The sequence below is a fragment of the Coenobita brevimanus genome, chromosome 83 (genome assembly GCF_032717465.1).
Source record: "Coenobita brevimanus isolate Jiangsu-jjx chromosome 83, ASM3271746v2, whole genome shotgun sequence".
NCBI classification, from domain to species: domain Eukaryota; kingdom Metazoa; phylum Arthropoda; class Malacostraca; order Decapoda; family Coenobitidae; genus Coenobita; species Coenobita brevimanus.
In genome coordinates this window covers 13204303-13222138 of record NC_137036.1, presented here as the reverse complement: position 1 = coordinate 13222138, position 17836 = coordinate 13204303, and the positions used below count along the sequence as shown (strand labels likewise).

General features: G+C 41.4%; 1 protein-coding gene across 1 annotated transcript in view; it reads right to left on the bottom strand.

Annotated features, from left to right (window-relative positions):
- pps (protein partner of snf) overlaps positions 1-17836 on the bottom strand; it is an 80115-nt gene that overhangs the window by 38072 nt on the left and 24207 nt on the right. The window contains exons 8-11 of the mRNA XM_080280191.1: positions 16930-17086; positions 14806-15125; positions 1847-1946; positions 1290-1425 (exon numbers count right to left, since the gene is read on the bottom strand). Of these exons, the coding sequence (XP_080136317.1) occupies positions 1290-1425; positions 1847-1946; positions 14806-15125; positions 16930-17086 (713 nt within the window). The remainder of the gene's footprint in view (positions 1-1289; positions 1426-1846; positions 1947-14805; positions 15126-16929; positions 17087-17836) is intronic.

Sequence of the window (17836 nt, the reverse complement as noted above, 5' to 3'; positions counted from 1 at the left end):
AAGGAATTACTGATCACCTTCAAAGACTACTACTATTACTACTACTATCTTCTAGTGCTCGGTGGGAAGAAAGGGGAAGGAATTACTGATCAACTTCCAAGAGTACTACTACTACTACTACTACTACTACTACTACCGTTACTACCACTGCCACTGCTACTGCTATTGCTACTACTACTACTACTACTACCTTCTCTTGGCTTTGGGTAGGAATAGAGAGCAATACACATATCAATCAGCTTCACAGTACAGTGGATTATTATTACTACTGTACTCTTCTTCCCGTGCGTGGGAATCGAGAGGAAAGAATCTATCTATCTATTGCCAGACGCCTTAATCCCATATGGGGTGGCCACAAACAAATAGCCTCCATGTCACCCTGTCCCCCGCCATTTCACTGCCCTGCTCCCACTTCACGCCCCCCTCTCTCGTATACCTCTCCACTCCATCCCTCCATCTCATCCTTGGCCTTCCCATCCCTCTCCCCCCCTCCACGTCACTCACATACACTCTCCTCATCAGTCTCTCGCTCTCCATCCTCTCCACATGGCCAAACCACCTCAGTGTGTTTCTCCTAATGCTTCCTATCACATCCACATCCACACCACAATGCTCCCCCACATCCTCACTCGTCAGTCTGTCTCTCCATGCAACTCCACAGGCTCCTCTCAAGTAACTCAAAAAATTCAAAGCAGAGTATTATTCCCATTTTCTCTGATCTTTTGCGTGGAAATAAAATGGAAGGGGGTTATCAATCAACTCAAACTTGGATTTTTCTTTCATTTTTTTCACGTTCACAATGACATCTGATGATAAGGATTAAGACAACAATGACAAGGGTGATGAAAACAATGGCAATGATGATGAAGATGATGACGATGATGACGACAAAGATTATGATGATGACAATGACACCACAATGATGATGATGATGATGATAACGATGACACCACAATGATGATGATGATGATGATGATGATGATGATGACAAAGATAAAGATGATGAAGACGAAGAAGATTATGATGATGACACCTAGCTAAATGATGATGATGATGATGATGATGATGACAATGGTAAAGATTGTGATGATGGCAAAGAAGCCTATGATGATGACAGTGACACCACAATGACAATGATGATGATGATGATGATAATGACAAGGATTATGATGATGGCAAAGAAGATTATGATGATGACGATGATAATGACAAAGATTATGATGATGGCAAAGAACATTATGATGTTGACGATGACACCACATTGATGATGGCAAGTGTGTGAATCAGACCTGTTGGCTGGCGATGGTTGGGTGACGGGGGTGATGACCGTCCCACCGGCTCCCATCATGCCCGGCTGCAATACCGCATAGTCAGGGTGGGTGCGCAGCCACTCCTTCAGCTGGCTTAGGGTCGGTGCATTGTTACCTGAAAAAAATAGTAAATAAAGACAAAAATAAACATATAAATAAGCTTCGGAACTATGAAGAAAACATTGGAATTATGAGTCTTCGGGGGGGCACACTGCTTGCTCTCTCTCTGTCCCCCTCTCTCTCTCTATAAAAGGCTGCCCTGTTATTGAAACATCCCTCAACTCCCCCCCTATCCCCCAAAAGGAGGATGGAGGACTGCAGGAGGAGGGCAATTTCTGTCTGCAGTCCACCACGTCCAAATTCTCATGAGCGTGGGGTTGCATCTACTACTTCTACAACTACTAGTACTACCACCACCACTACTACCAATACAACTAATACAACAACTACTACTACCACTACTACTACCAATACAATAAGCACTACTACCGGTACTACTACTATTACTACTACAACTACAGTACTATTTCCCTTACCTGTTATAACCTGGCCTGTAGCCTTCTCGTACACCAACACTCGTGGTTCAGCCTTTTCCAGGACTGTCGCGGCTCCAGTGGCATCATCAACATTCTCAACCTGAAAACCAAACATCATTATCATCAATATCATCATCATCATCATCAACATTCTCAATCAATCATCATCATCATCATCATGATCAATACTCTCAACCTGATGGCCAACATTTTCATCATCATCATCATCATCATCAACACTCTCAACCTAAAGGCATTTCACCCCTATCATCATTATCATCATCACCACCATCACTACCATCAACATCACCCTCATCATCATCATCATCATCACCACCACTACCACCATCACTAACATCATCATCATCATCATCATCATCACCACCACTACCATCAATATCACCCTTATCATCATCATCATCATCATCCCTTCAATTCCTCCAGCTCCGGGCAAACCTTTCATAGTGGCCATATTTAACAAAGATTGCTTGTAACGCCTTCACTGTGAGAGTATCCTGAGACTTGCAGGAAATCACTTGAGGGCAACAATAAATATAAAGGGATAAAAACTCCTTAAACTATATAATCTAAACATTTGTATAAACTACTTGAAATACTGCCCATTAGCTCCATTCATAGGTGGTTTACAAGTGGATTATTTCTTTATCTTAAATCACCCTGAAGCATTTTAGTATTCAAGTAAGCTTCACTCCTAAATCAGATTATCAGTAAGTACTTTAGGATGGATTATTTCTCTCCTTCCACCTCAACTCACCCTTTAACCCTTTCACATTGGGTGGCACGTCAACATGCCACTAAGGAAGTGTCTGTAGGCATCTGGTGGCAGGTATAGGTGTTCTGGACTTTTTATGTTTGTGCGTCAGTACTGGGAGCCCAATAGTGGTTCAGTATCAGGAGGTGGCAAGACTGATGAGTTGCCATCATGGGAGCACTAATAAACTGTCTATTATTTTTGCCACATACCAGAAGTAAGTCAAGGCATGAGGTACAAGATGTTTAGCTGCCACAGCTTACTTGGATCTGATGGAAGCTAGAGACCCCATAGAAAGACAGACAAGACAGCCTATATTTTCAGCTGCTCGCTGATTGGTTGGCCGACATGGAGCCATTGTGGTTCAAATGCCTTGCAGCCTAGGTGCTCGCTGACAGCAGATTTGTCTAAAATACATCTCATCACCTGCTGTGACACATGATTGGTTGATCAACAAAATGTCGCTACAATTGTAGTATACAGTCATCCCTTAACATCCGTGGTTTTAACATACATGGTTTTGAATATCCGCAGGTGACTCCAGAAAAAAAAAAAAAAAAAAAAAATGTAGAACTCTGCTGACACTGTAACATTATCCCAGGCACAGTTTGTTGCTGTTTTAGTACAGTATTGGCATTATCCAGTAAGTGAAATATACTGTAACACTCTTCCTTTTGGAGGGAGCTGGGATGAGCACAGTAGTCAGAAGAGGCCATGAAGGAGTACACTATTCATTACTTTTGACTTTTAGTGTTCTTGTATTAAATAAAGTAGCTGTTTAGTGTTCTTGTATTAAGTGGTTGTAAACACGCACACAGGGTTTTTCTTTAGTTATATAAGGAAATGGGGCGTCCAGGGGTGTTTTTAAGAGGGGGGCAGCAGATATCCACAGATTTTTAACATTCGTGGGTGTCTCTGTTACCTAATCCCCGCGGATGTTAAGGGATGACTATATATATATATATATATATATAAACATATATAAAAAGCTTTGAGGTTATCGTTATACCGAATAACTACGTCTGGCAGTGAAGGAGCTTCAACACCACAAGTTTTGACAGCTCTCCACACAAGTAATTATTATTATTTTTACATTATGTTAGACATATGTCAGACTCAGGAAATTATGGTCTATTTTTTGGTGTGGAATACTTTACCAAAACAATTCACTGTATATATCTCAAAACACTTGTGTGTGAGATTTCCAGCCCCCCCCCCCCCAAAAAAAAAAAAAACACCCAAAGTGGAAGGGTTAAAGTCCACATACACAAAACTGTCGAAGACATTCACTACTCAGCTTGCTTTACCTTTATCAATACGAGTGATATAGAATTCTAAAATGTCTTGCTTCCATTGACTGCTCTACCTTCTTTAAATAATATCTACCTCTCTTTTAAACACGATCTACAGAGTCTCTCTCTCTTCAGCCAGATTTTTTAACTATCTATCTACAGCCACTTTTTATCTATCTGCTGCCACATTCAATTTTTTAAACTATCTATCAACAGCTGGATTTTATTTCTTTAACTCTGTCTATCTCACCCAATGTAGTGTGGGGAAAGGTCTGGATGATGATGATGACAGTGATGGTGATGACGACAATGATGATGATGATGATGATGATGACAACAGTGATAGTGATGACAAAAACAACAACAATGATGATGATGATGATGATGAAGACGATGTACAGGAACAAAACACGAAACAATTAACGGAAAAATAACATTCTGAGTCCCTCAACAAACACACCAAGGAAACAGCCAAGAATCCTACAATCAACACCCGGTACTAAAACTGCCCCAATAGATAAAATTTACGAAGGAAGGTTTAATTCTAGTTTCAATTAGTTTCAACACTTTAGTTTCAATTATACTTTCAATATTTTAGTTTTCACTCTAGTTATAATATCAAAGACTACGCCAGTTCACATCCACCTCGACTGTGACACAACTAATCAAAACATTATTAGTACTGTGGTGATCTCTTGGTTATTGTGCATTATTGGTACTGTGCCTAAAGTGTGGTAACGAAAGCACAGAACCTACAGGATTTATTCTAACTGGTACTGGGCATGCCAATACAAAGGCTACTCCCCACCTACTACAGTACTACTACTACTACCACCTCTACCCCATCGTTACTGAAAAATGATGAAAGGGGCATAGTAAGGATGAACACGGCAAAGTAAGGAAGAAACGAGTACCATATGGAGACCTGAGATGGGCTTAAGGTGTGAGGTTCTGAGGAGGGGGTGGAGAGTCAAGTGATTTAAGTGATTTCCACACAGGATTAGCATCGTAAGTACAGTCTAACACCTTGACTAGACCCTCATCTTTGTACAACCCTCACAGCCTGATTTTTCAATCTCTCACAGCCATCAGGAACCATATATTCTGCACCACCAATGTCAACAGGAACCAAATCAGGTGCATAATAGTGATGTTTAAAAAGTGTGAGTTTTACGCCAGGTACCCCTTTTTTGGATAAGGGCTAAGGCGTTGCCCCTGGATAGAGGACTTTGGTTTGGAGCGTGTAGCATTTTATGACCGGATGCCCTTCCTGATGTCTACCAATGACCCTTGGGTGGATTCGATCCTCCGACCCTTCGGTCAGAGCGGAGCACTCTAACCCACTGATGTTTGTTAGCTGAAATATGCACAACAACCAATGGATCACTGTACACACATCACATGGAAAATATTTGGGTCCACACACACTAAGGCAAACTGGAACAACAACTGGGAAAACAGCTACAAGAATACTCAACAATTTTACAGCACCCATATCAGAAAAGTAAAAAATCTAAATGACCTGAACATAGGGAAAGAATTTTCTGGTGTTCCTGACTCTTATTTGGCATGCCTCTTATTTTTTTTCTTTTTTTAACAAAAAAAAAAAAAAAAAAAAAAAAAAAAAAAAAAAACCATTCTATGCATTGTGTCCTCCATTCATAAAATTTTTTTGCAACAGTTGGATTTTTTTGTATGGCAACTGATTTGAATGAAGAATATAAATGACAAAAAAATCCATACACCATGTCCTCCACTTTTTAAAAATCTGTATCACTTGGATTTTTCTGCATGACACATGATTGGGATGAAATAAAAATGGAGTAAAGCAACTGTTCAATATTTTACAACCTTTCAATCTGTGGGAATGTTTAAATTTATCCCTTACACTGCATTTATATTCCACAAAGTTCACATACAGTGCAGAATTAGATGTACTGTTTTTGTTGTACTTCGTGGTGCTACATACTTCATGATATTAAGTCCTTTATCAACGCTGGAATACCTTTAGCACGACAGAATAGAAACACAATCCATGCACTCTTACAGACATGGTTAATTACAAATGTTAAAATCTCATACAAAATTTCAAACATGCACTGTTGCCATGGTTACTTCTGAGGCTGGTAGTAATCAATGGATGCAACTGAAATTTTGTTCTTAACCACTTCAGTACGATAACTTTTTAACCTCTATACCTAAGGGGGGAACATACCTCTGTCTACTTAATGCCATAAAATCTGGCTGTCATATGAATAAACTTTTTTTTAAATACAGAAGATGAACAAAGGACGGAAAAACAAATTAAATGAAAAAAATAATTCCTTACACCAGACCACAGACGTCTTCCATTCATAAAAAATTTGTAACAGCTGGACCTGAACGTCTGTAGGTTGAAGTGTGGGGGGAAACTAATCCACTGAAGTGAGTTGGAAAAACACTGGGTCCAACACAGATGAAGGCGCTTTAACGGCATGATGTTATTACAGTCTGGCTTGCCACTGGAAAAATGCCCCCAAATTTCAAGGTTTAATAATTGTTACCCCATACAATATTCTTCACTTCTGCTCAGACCCTTAAATATTTATGGGTTAGATCAAGTCCACTAACCCATTCACTGCGAGTCTCTTCCAAGCTGAATTTAAGAGTCTTGCAGTGGCAAAAATTAAGAAAATATTGTTACTAAATCAAACTCCGTCAGTGCGACTTCTTATGGCCTATTTACGAAGTTGCCTGATACATTATTCAGGTCAGACCTCTTTCAAATGCGAAAGGGTTAATGAAGGCTTTATCTAACCCCATTTTGAAAATATCTACACTCAACTGACTAATACTGTCTCCTGGATATAAACTGTCCCCCAGATATAAACAAAGATATACTGTCTCCAGGATATCAACAAGATACATACAGTCACTACTAGATATCAACAAAATATATACAGTCACTACTCATTATACGATGGGGTTGTCAGGTCATACCTTAATGTATAACGATTTTATCTTAAATCAGGAGATTGAAACGCATTATAAAAGGGGGGTTACATCAACTCAACTTCCCAAAGTCACCTACCCAACACAGAAACAAAAATGACAACCCATCCTACTCACTTCCTGTGTGGGTCCAAGTCATCTCCAAGACCAAAGCAAACACTATCACACCAATATAGGCGGCATTACTCACGTACAGTAAATTGTTGCAACAACACAACAATCACACTTGCGTAACATTGGCCTAGTGCTACACGATGTATAGGCCTACTATAGCATGATGCTTGGCTGAGAAGTGATGATAACAGAGCGGCACATGTGAACGAGTGAAAAAGACAGGGCTTTGAAGGGGTGGCGGGACCACAACTGAACCAAAACAATGCTCTGCATGCTGGGGCCGCCATCTTGCCTGAGACAAGCGACTGTCGTCTTGCATGTGCCTGGCGCTTTGTACGAAATTTTCCACGGGCAATATCGTTATAGCGGGAAATTCATAAATCGGATTTTGGGCTGGAACTTTTCTGTTATTGTTGTAGCGAATTATCATATACCGAATCAACGTATAATGAGTAGTGACTGTGCTACAATACATACATGGTGACCTAGGACCTGACACACTAATTCAGAGGTAATTCAAGGGCTAATATTGAGTAAAAATTGCTATACTAACACAAGTCCAATTCTCAATCACCACAAAGCTACAGTTACTGATGTCTATATGGGTAAAAATACTCTACCTCATATTTAATCTATAAGGGGATCTGGAATTGCAGCTCCACAGTGGCTGATAATCGGACCCATGTTACTATAACCTTTTCTACTCAATATCAGCCCTAGTATTGCCTCCCGAAGTCACCTAAAGTCAAACGCTCAATCCCCGAGACCCCGTGCATTTCATACTGAAGTGGTTAAATGTATATCCATGAAATACAGGGATAAGGACGACACAGCAGAGGAAAGGATTGCTAACCAACCTGGTGAGGCTTGCCCATAAATTTGAGGGACATTTGTGCATGCCGTAGCACACAGTCGTTGCTACAGTAGATGGAGTCAGGTTTGGGTGCCTTACTACACGACTCTACCACACACTGCCGAGGGAAATGGGCCCCAGTCAGTCAATACCAAGTGCAAAGTACAGGCAAGTGTAAAAGTCCGTTCTCTGCTCCTCCTCTCTCAACCCAATCACAGATCCTTGACTGAGATGAAGTGGACAAGGTACAGATTATCACCCAAGGATGAAAAATGATGAACACCTTAGACCACTACCTCACATTCAAGTCTATGAATGCAGTGATGAAACAGAGGCATGAGAGGCAAAAGGACTTAAGTATTTGCCTGTACATAAGGACCAAGCTGAGTGTGAGACAGGAAACTATCAGAGAGCAAGGCTCCATACTCATTACATGTATCAAACTGTGCTATAATGTGCAGTGCAGAGAAATACGAAAGTTCACCTCTTACCACTCCCTCACTGCTAGATTTATAGGTGCCTGACTTGGACGAAGTGGATAAAGGTTTAAATTATCATGCCCAGAAGAATGATAGTATGCACCTCACTCCACTGTGTCACAATAAGGCCTAGGAATCCAGTGGTGAATGAGAGACGGGAGGTGAACAGACTAGTATTTTAAGATAGAACTCCATCCCATTTCAAATTAAGCTGATGAAATGGATAGGGAGGAAACAAACATGAGCACAAGTTGTCGATTACGCTTACTTCAGACTACACTCACCCTCTATCACTAACAGTTTGAACTACATCCATCCTCAAACAATTCAAACTACATCCATCCTCTAACATTTTGAACTACATCCACCCTCTAACATTTCAAACTATTTCCATCCTCTAACATTTCGAACTACACCCATCCTCAAACATTTCAAACTATATCCATCCTCTAACATTTCGAACAACACCCATCCTTTAACATTTCAAACTACACCCATCCTCTAACATTTTGAACTACACCCATCCTCTAACATTTCAAACTACATCCATCCTCTAACATTTCGAACAACACCCATCCTCTAACATTTCAATCTACACCCACTCATCCTCTGTTTGTGCAGGTCAAAGCATTAGAGAGAGGGGGTCACTTTACACTCTACTACCCTTGCATTTCACATTACTCGCATCCTATCTTCAGACAAGCTATCCATATGGGCCAAGGCAGTAGAGGAATTAAAAAAAACTTATGCTCCTTTTCTGGGCTTCCTTCCAACTCAATATATACATTCATTAATAAGAAACAGTCATAGGGAAATGCTGGGTGGGAGAGAGACAGGTTAGAGCCTGACTCTCTCTCTCTCTCTCTCTCTCTCACACACACACACACACACACACACACACACATTACCTATCTCACATACACACTCACCCTCATCTCTCTCTCTCTCTCTCTCTAACATTTCAGGGCACGCAGCACCCATCTTCATCTACGTAGCCTGAAACAATAGAGAAAATGTAGAATTCATGCGCCAACCCGTGTCTCTCTCTCCCACCCATTTCCACATGTCACAAATATCTACACTACCCATATCACAAGCTGGTATCCTACGTGGCCTCTTCTGGCGTACATATGATTACCTAGATGACATAAATTCATCTTTCCATTTCATCTAAGCCAAGGATCTGTATTTTCATCATGTAAGAAAGCTCCCTAGTGCCCCTTCCTTAGTGATATATTTTAGGACATGGCTGGTTAATTGCCTTGGTGCGTTATTTATGAGTACGGTGATGCTTGAAGGATTTATTGAAAGAACACGACAGATTTATTTTAGGATATGGCTGGTTATCCCTTTGTATGTTGTTTATGCAGAATATGGCGATGTCTGAAGGATTTATACAAAGAACACGACAGATTTATTTTTGGATATGGCTGGTTAATTGCCTTTAGTGCCTTATTTATGAATATGGTAATGCTTGAAGGATTTATAAACAGAACAGGAGAGATTTATTTTGGGATGAGGCTGGTTAGTATTCCTTTGTATGTTATTTATGAAGAGTATGGTGATGCTTGAAGGAGAACAGGACAGATTTCTTTTAGGATATGGCTGGTTAATATCCCTTTAATATGTTGTTTATGCAGAGTATGGCAATGTCTGAAGGATTTATAAAACACAGACTAGGGAAGTAAGGTGTCATATACAACACAAATCACTTAGGAAAAGGTGTTAGGGAGCTTTCTTAACTGACAAGAAGATCAGCCAAAGTGTCATGGTTACAAAGCATGGGAATGGTGCAGAAAAGCCAGGCAGGAGATGAAGTGTTAGGGTTGGTTTATATCTGATGGAACTAAACCACTCCCACAACTCTGCATGGAATTTGAAAAACCTAGTGGAGGTAGGGATGAGTCTCCTTGGTTACCAGTCAAATTTACCCTACTATTTGTCTACACTTGCTTACTAAAGTGAGGATTATTATTATTATTTTTTTCCGATAAGAATAAATACATTTCATCTTCAATTGAACTTCAGTATTTATATGTGCAGTGAATCCCTGAATGCAAGGCCTGGGGGGGCTAGGTTTACGAAGGATGAGTCGAGAGGAAGGATGGGACTGGAGTGTACTGGTGATGTGAAGAGGAGAGGTAGATTGAGGTGGTTTGGGCATGAGGAGAAGATGGGGGATTATGATGGATGAGTTGAGAGGAAGGATAGGACTGGAGTGTACTGGTGCTGTGAAGAGGAGGGGTAGACTGAGGTGGTTTGGGCATGACGAGAAGATGGGGGATGACAACTGGGTGCAGACAGTGAGAAATATATTTTCTAGGGGTGGCGATGCAGGAGGAAAATCGAAAAATACTTTGGACAAGATCATAAAGTGTGACCTCAAGGATGAGGGACTGAATAAGGGGGGCTGCCAGAGATTGAGCAGCATGGACAGCCACCATTAAGTGACTGAGGCCGACATATGCAAGCATGTTGGAGCCTTTATAAACAAAACGAAACAAGAAAATGAAACAAACGAAAAGAAAAAAATCCATACACCAGATTATAAGTGTCCCTCATTCATTAAAAACCAGTAACAGTTGAACTTAAACAGGTGTAGGTTGTAGACAGGGGTAATGAATTTGAGTACGTGAGTTCCAAAAAGTTCCACCTACATAAGGGAAACACCTCTGGCCACCTTTTGGACCCAAACTACTAGCCTTTGATTCCTTCTTCTTTGAAAAAAATAAAAAAGTAAAAAAATAAAAAAAAGCCTTTGGTTCATTCTTCCTTGCATAAATAATAATAATAATAATAATAATAATAATAATAATAATAATAACAATAATACAGTAATAATAATAATAATAATAATAATAATATCCATCCATCATCCAATCTAATAATAATAATAATAATACGAATTAACAAAAACACGTATTCTTCCATCTCCTGCCTGACGTCACCATCGCGCTACAATCCAGTGAATGAAAATATGCATCCTGTATCTAAGCATTGTATTCTTAGTGGTACTGGAGAATTCCCTGGCACCTTTTCCATCGTGATTTATTCTGTGCATTACAACTCAATAATAAGGTGGAGGAGAGGAAGGGGATGGGCAGACTGAGGATGAGATGGAGGGATGAAGTAGAGAGGTAGGCTACACAAGAGGGGTGTAAATTGAGGGGAGAGCAGCGATATGGCAGGGGACAGGGCGACATGGAGGCAATCTGTCTGTGGCCACCCCTATTGGGATTAAGATGTCTGGCTATAGATAGATAGACAGATTATGCAAAATAAACCACTAAGGAAGGGGTGCTATCAAATCTCCAGAGCCACTTTGAATACGACCCAAACATTTACCAACGCCACTCCATTCCTGAAGTGCGACAACAATAATTCTTCATAATTCTGGGCAGTGGACAAACCATACTCATTTTTTCTTTATCAAGGCAATGATGCACTTGACAGGTTGGTGATGACTGGCTGAATGCAACATGTCCAAATAGCATCTTTGTATTTGAGTTAGTAAATAAGTTTCGAGTCACATTACCGGTCATTATTTGAAATACAACGATGTTATTCGAACATGTTGCATTCGGCCAATCATCACTGACCTGTCGAGTGCATTTTTGCCTCGATAAAGAAAATTGAGTAGGCAGTGGTTAGCATAATACTGTACTTCCTACACTACAAAACTACTCCCAACCTTTGTGTAGGCAATTTACCAGCGAAATAAATCATGAACGTATTATAACTTCACTTACCTTGGCTGATGGACATCTCAATGATATTTACTAAATCTTATGAAATATTTCCTTCCTTAAACTGGCAGCATATTGTATTTAACTGGGCAGATATTGATAACTCTCCTGCTACTCAACATTTCCCTCTAATCAGGTGAAATGTACACCATAACTTAAATTACTCTTGAATTAATCATCTGTATCTCCAAGAAATTTCAATATTAAATCTGTAAATGGTTTAAACATTATTGGTCAAAACAGTGGCATTTCAAATGAAGTGTGTCCAGGCACCTCAACATCAACTGAGCTTAAACCTGACTCTCTATTATCTTGTTTTTGTGTTTGCTTGGAGGGAACAATCTTACGGGCTTCTGGCCTTTGATTCCTTCTTCCTTGCATTAAAAAAATTAAATAAATAATAAATTATATAAAATAAAAATAAAAAGGGTGATATGATACACCTACATCAGGCTTTGTGCATAAACAGTGGAATCTCCTTAATCACGCGATCCTAAATAATGGGTTCATCATACACAACAACATCATGCAACAGTTTCCAATATCAGTGACTGGCGGGAACTACCCAAGATTCACAAATGTAGTTTCACAAGTGATGTTTTTCTGATGCACTGTGTAATACCCGCCGCCATTACCTCAAGCCCATGCGTCTAGGCTGGTGTAAACCAGTTGTAGTCAAGCATGGCAATTACTGCACTAAATCAATAACATTCAAGCACAGCACTTACTACAAGCCAATCACAGCGCTTCCCTCCTATGCCAAGCATGAAGGTGCTTGATGCCCCAGTGCCCAGCTCAGTGCAGTGTCTCCTCTCCATTACTAGCGTGTAGTTCCGGTGTGGTTTACAAGATCAAGAAGATTCCCCCCCCACCCCCCGTGATTCCCCGGCCTGCCCATCGTTACCATGGCTGATCACAACCCTCCTTAGCCAACAACTTCTTTGAGGAAGGGGAAGGAGAAGCCAACGATAATTTACACCCAGAAGTTAGATGTAATAAGGAGCACTGAGGGTGGTGAGAGGAAAGCCAAAGTTGCCCACCATCACGGACTCAACGAGGTAATTCTTTACCGGCGGTTCCACCTATATTATGACAAACTTACGATATCAAGTTAAGTAATTGTGGTACATATGCAACACACATAGTTAACTGTTGAATTGTGACTGCAAGAAGTGAGTAGAAAAAAACAAAATATACCTACTTTGAGGTATTTAAGAAAGCAGGCAGGTCACCTGCAACAATGTTTACCGAAGATCATTCCAACTGGCTGCACTGTTTACCAACCACTGCTCTCACTGGACGTGTCAGTGTATCACACATTCTACATCCTCATTTATAGCTTTCAGAGGTAAGTTTATAAAAATCCTCAGTAAATGTGGTAATTTAGGAATAATAACAAGTAACCTGTGAAAGACTCATTACAATAATAAATATGGAAAGGCTGTGACCGTTTGGTAAACAGTTACTGTCAATGAATCGACGACTTATGATGACACGGAGGCAGCTGAGGGCAACGACACTGCTTACATTGACTCCACACCGGACTTTGAGGGGTTTCTGAGGGAGGGTGACGAGAGGGAAACGGCACAGAGGTGGCAGCATGAGACAACAGCACTCGCCTAGTACTGAGAGGCTGTAGTCCGCCTCAAGCCTCAGAACCCATCCCCCCTTCCCCGGTCCATTCAAGCAGTGTCATCACCCAAAGTCAGGTAAGAATCTTACAATATTGTTCATTCCCATTAAATATGTTTTACTAATTTATTTCCAGGCTGTTAGTGTTCACTGAGGACCAATTTGATGTAGGTTTGGGGGTACAGGGGGTAACTTTTCAGAGATGACAGACCCATAAGTAATTATCCCCGTAAGTATAGTTATATCTAACTTGCGGAATTCTCAAACCACAGCATGTGCTCAGTCTCATAAAGCCGCAATTTAGGAGACTCCACTGTATTTCATTTTACATACAACCCTACAAGCATATCAGCCTCCTCCCTTCCAAATATTCTCTGTTCAGATCAATCCTTTTTCGTATCATAATTCACAGCCAAATTCAAATTAAATTCATTCCGTTGTTCTTTCCTTACCTAGTTGTCCACGGAACATATACACATCTCTACAATTTCTTCCCACATTAAGCGCTCCTTCTCTAACGATATCCAGCAACAGTCGACACAAAATGCTCCGTCTTTAATGTCTTTCACTACATTCACTAAATAAGCCACAGCACCTTCATATTTCTCTCAATTTTAACATGTTCCCACTCTAATTGTCTTCAGTTAAATGCATATCTAATTAGCTTAAAATTCCAAAACATTTTCTTCTCGTTTCCTCTTCCCTCTTCTTTCAGTCTTCTCTTTCCTCCCTCACCCTCAGCTCTCTCTCTCACCTCTTTTTCCTTCCTCCCTCTCATCCCTTGCTTCACCTCTCCTCTTTTACTCTCACTCCCCTCTCATTTTCATGTCCTCAGCTCTACCTTTACCTTTCCTTTACTCCTTCCTCCTCAATCTCTTCCTTTACTTCTCTCTCCTTCCCTCACTCTCACCTCTCTCTCTTCCCATCTCTTTCCGCAGTACCAAGTCTCTCTCTACACCTTCTCCTTCCATCCACACTCTTTTTATTTCACCTCTCTTCTTCTTCAGCCTCACCTATCTCCCCATCACACTTTCTACACCATCTCTATCTCTCCCCCTCCTGACTCCTCCACCTCCTTACCTCCTTAGCTCCCTCGCTGACCTTTCGGGATGTCAGTCTTATGATATGCTGTGCTCCAGGCTTCTTGGGTGAAACGGGTGATTTCTTGACAGGCGTTTGTGTTTCCGGTTCAGCATCCTGTTTCTTCCCTATCTCACCACTCTTTCTGGGTGAAACTGGACCTGTTACAATCATTCTCTTGGCTTCCTGGTGGTTAGGCGGGGAAACAACATCCCCAACGGCAGTCGAACGCCCCATCAAGACTGAGCTCTTCATGGCACGCTCAGCCTTCTTGCATTTAGGGCAAACCCACTCCTTCCCATCCTCCTCCATCTGCTGGCCTGTAATGTCACATCATCGTCAACACTATTATCATCATCAACACCACTATCATCATCAATACCATCACCATCAACACCATAATCATCATCATCAACACCATTATCATAATCATCAACACCATTATCATCATCATCAACACCATTATCATCATTATCAACACCATCATCATAATCATCAACACCATTATCATCATCATCATCAGAACCATCAATACCTTCATCAACACCCTCATCATCGCCATCATCATCATCAGTCTTATCCTTGTACTCTCCATAAAACAAGGTGGTATTGTGGGGGGGGGGGGTACACCTTCATGTGATGGCACAGATATAGCAGAGCAAATCCCCTGCCTGGCTATACAAACATCCCTCAACTGCTTCCCTATCCCCCAAAAGAACAATGGTGAACTACTGAAGGAAAATTTAAGCCTGCAGTCCACTGGGTTCACATTTCATATGAGCCTGGGGTTGCAGCTATTACTATTACTACTACAAAATGAGGTGGGTAGGACCAAGACACAGGATAAAGCAGAGAAGTAAGAATATGAAATAGTTCCCAGTGAAATGGAGAGTGAGAGACTGATGAGGAGAGTGTATGTGAGTGAGGTACAAGGGAAGACAGGGAGGGGGAGGCCAAGGATGAGATGGAGGGACGGAGTGGAGAGGTATGAGAGGGGTGTGAGCTGGGAGCAGGGCAGTGAAATGGCGGAGAACTGGGCGACATGGAGGCAGATCGTTTGTGGCCACCCTTTACGGGATTAAGGCGTCTGGCAATAGATAGATAGATAGAAATAAGTACCACACCTATGTACTCATTATTCCATCCATTATCCAATCCTCTACAGTTCTAGGGGCACACTTGCAGCTGGCCTACCAAGTCCAACACGTACGATGAAGGTGACCAATCATTTAGCACTGAGTGGCATTAAGTGAGCAACACATCCCTACATCTCCTTAGAACTGAACTCTTACTGGGGAGCCTTTAACCCACAAGAGGTGCTGGGATGCCTTCATGTGGTGGCACTGATATAGCTGAGTGGGTCAAGTGCCTGGTTATACAAATGTCCCTCAGCTACTTCCCTATCCCCTGAATATAAGATGGTGGTGCAGGACGACAACTTATGACTGCAGGCCTCTGGGTTCACGTCTCAGATGAACCAGGGACTACTACTACTACTATTTCTACTACTACTACTACCACCACCAACCTCCTGGACCACAAACCATTCATTATTTATTGATCAATGGTCTTCCAGGAGTCGACAATACTATTACATTTGTCACTCAGTGTAGGATCACATCAGTAGCATTTACAACCCAAGCTTTTGTGTAAAGTTAAGGTAAATAAACTGTAGTAACTTCTACCTATCTGTAAACAACGCCTTAATCTTGTAAGGGGTGGCCACAAACAAATCGCCTCAACATCAGCCTGTCTTCTACCATTTGCCTGCCCTCCTTCCAACTCACATACCCCTCACTCATATATCTCTCCAACTCATTCTTGATTTCCCCCTCCCCCTCCACCTCACTCACGCTCTTATAGTCAATCTCTCACTCTGCATTCTCTCTAACCCACCCCTCCATTCCTCCTGCTTTCCCCTCCTCCCGCCACCTCACTTACATACACTCTTCTTCTCTGCCTCTCATTCTCCATCCTCTCCATCCCACCCCTCCACCTTATCCCCATTCTCCCTACTCCCTCCCTCAACCTCACTATACACTCTTCTAGTCAGTCTCTCATTCTCCATCCTCTTCACAAGGCCACACCATCCTCATAACTTAAAGCCAGCCACTCCTCACTCACCAATAGCTTTAGTGACGCCAACGCAGGACCCGTGGAACCAGTCCTCACAGCGGTCGCAGCAGATCATGAAGCGGTTGTTGTGTGGACGCTGGCAGATGCACCACAAACGTTCAGGGTCCTCATCGTCATCACCATCATCATCCATGGAATCCTCCTCCTAGTAAAAGGGAAGAATTAAATCATCATCATCACCTGAACTGTCTGCTTGCATCCCTCCACCTCTACGACGGGCGCGTAGCACCCATCTAGCAGCAAGCTCTCATCCCTTTTCTGTCCAACTCTCTAATGCAAGAGTTAAGCGTTACTCCCAGTCCTTTATTTATGCAATAAGTCAACACTGGAACTGTCTCCCTCTGTCTGTATTTCCTGATAGCTATGATCTCCAGTCTTTCAAACGCAGAGTGTCCAGGCATCTCGAAATGATCAGATCTTGAATTTGGCTCTCTCTTGCATTTTGTGGGCTCCTGGCCTTTGGTTCCTTCTTCCTAGGATAAAAAAAAAATCACCACCACCACCTTTTCCAATGTAAGGATGGGACAAGGCCACCAACACCATCATTCCACCTCATTATCCCAACCGCAAGTCGGCAAAGAAAGCAAGGAAAAATTAAGAATATGTAGAGGGAGAACCAATTAATCTTGGTAACCACTGAAATGGGTCAAACACTCATTCACTCACTACTCAAGTCCCATGAATCCCGACACTACCTGACAGGCATAAGCATCTAATCCCCCTCGTCTGACAGGTTTCCACACTATATATAAAAAAAAAAACAGTATAGCAATGGTCATTATATTAAAAAAGAAAAAAAAAAAAAAGTACTGGAAGATTAAACAAACAGCTTTCAATCAACTACACCTTGCAGCTACCCTTCTCGTCTCATCACAAAGGCAATTGCTCCTTAATT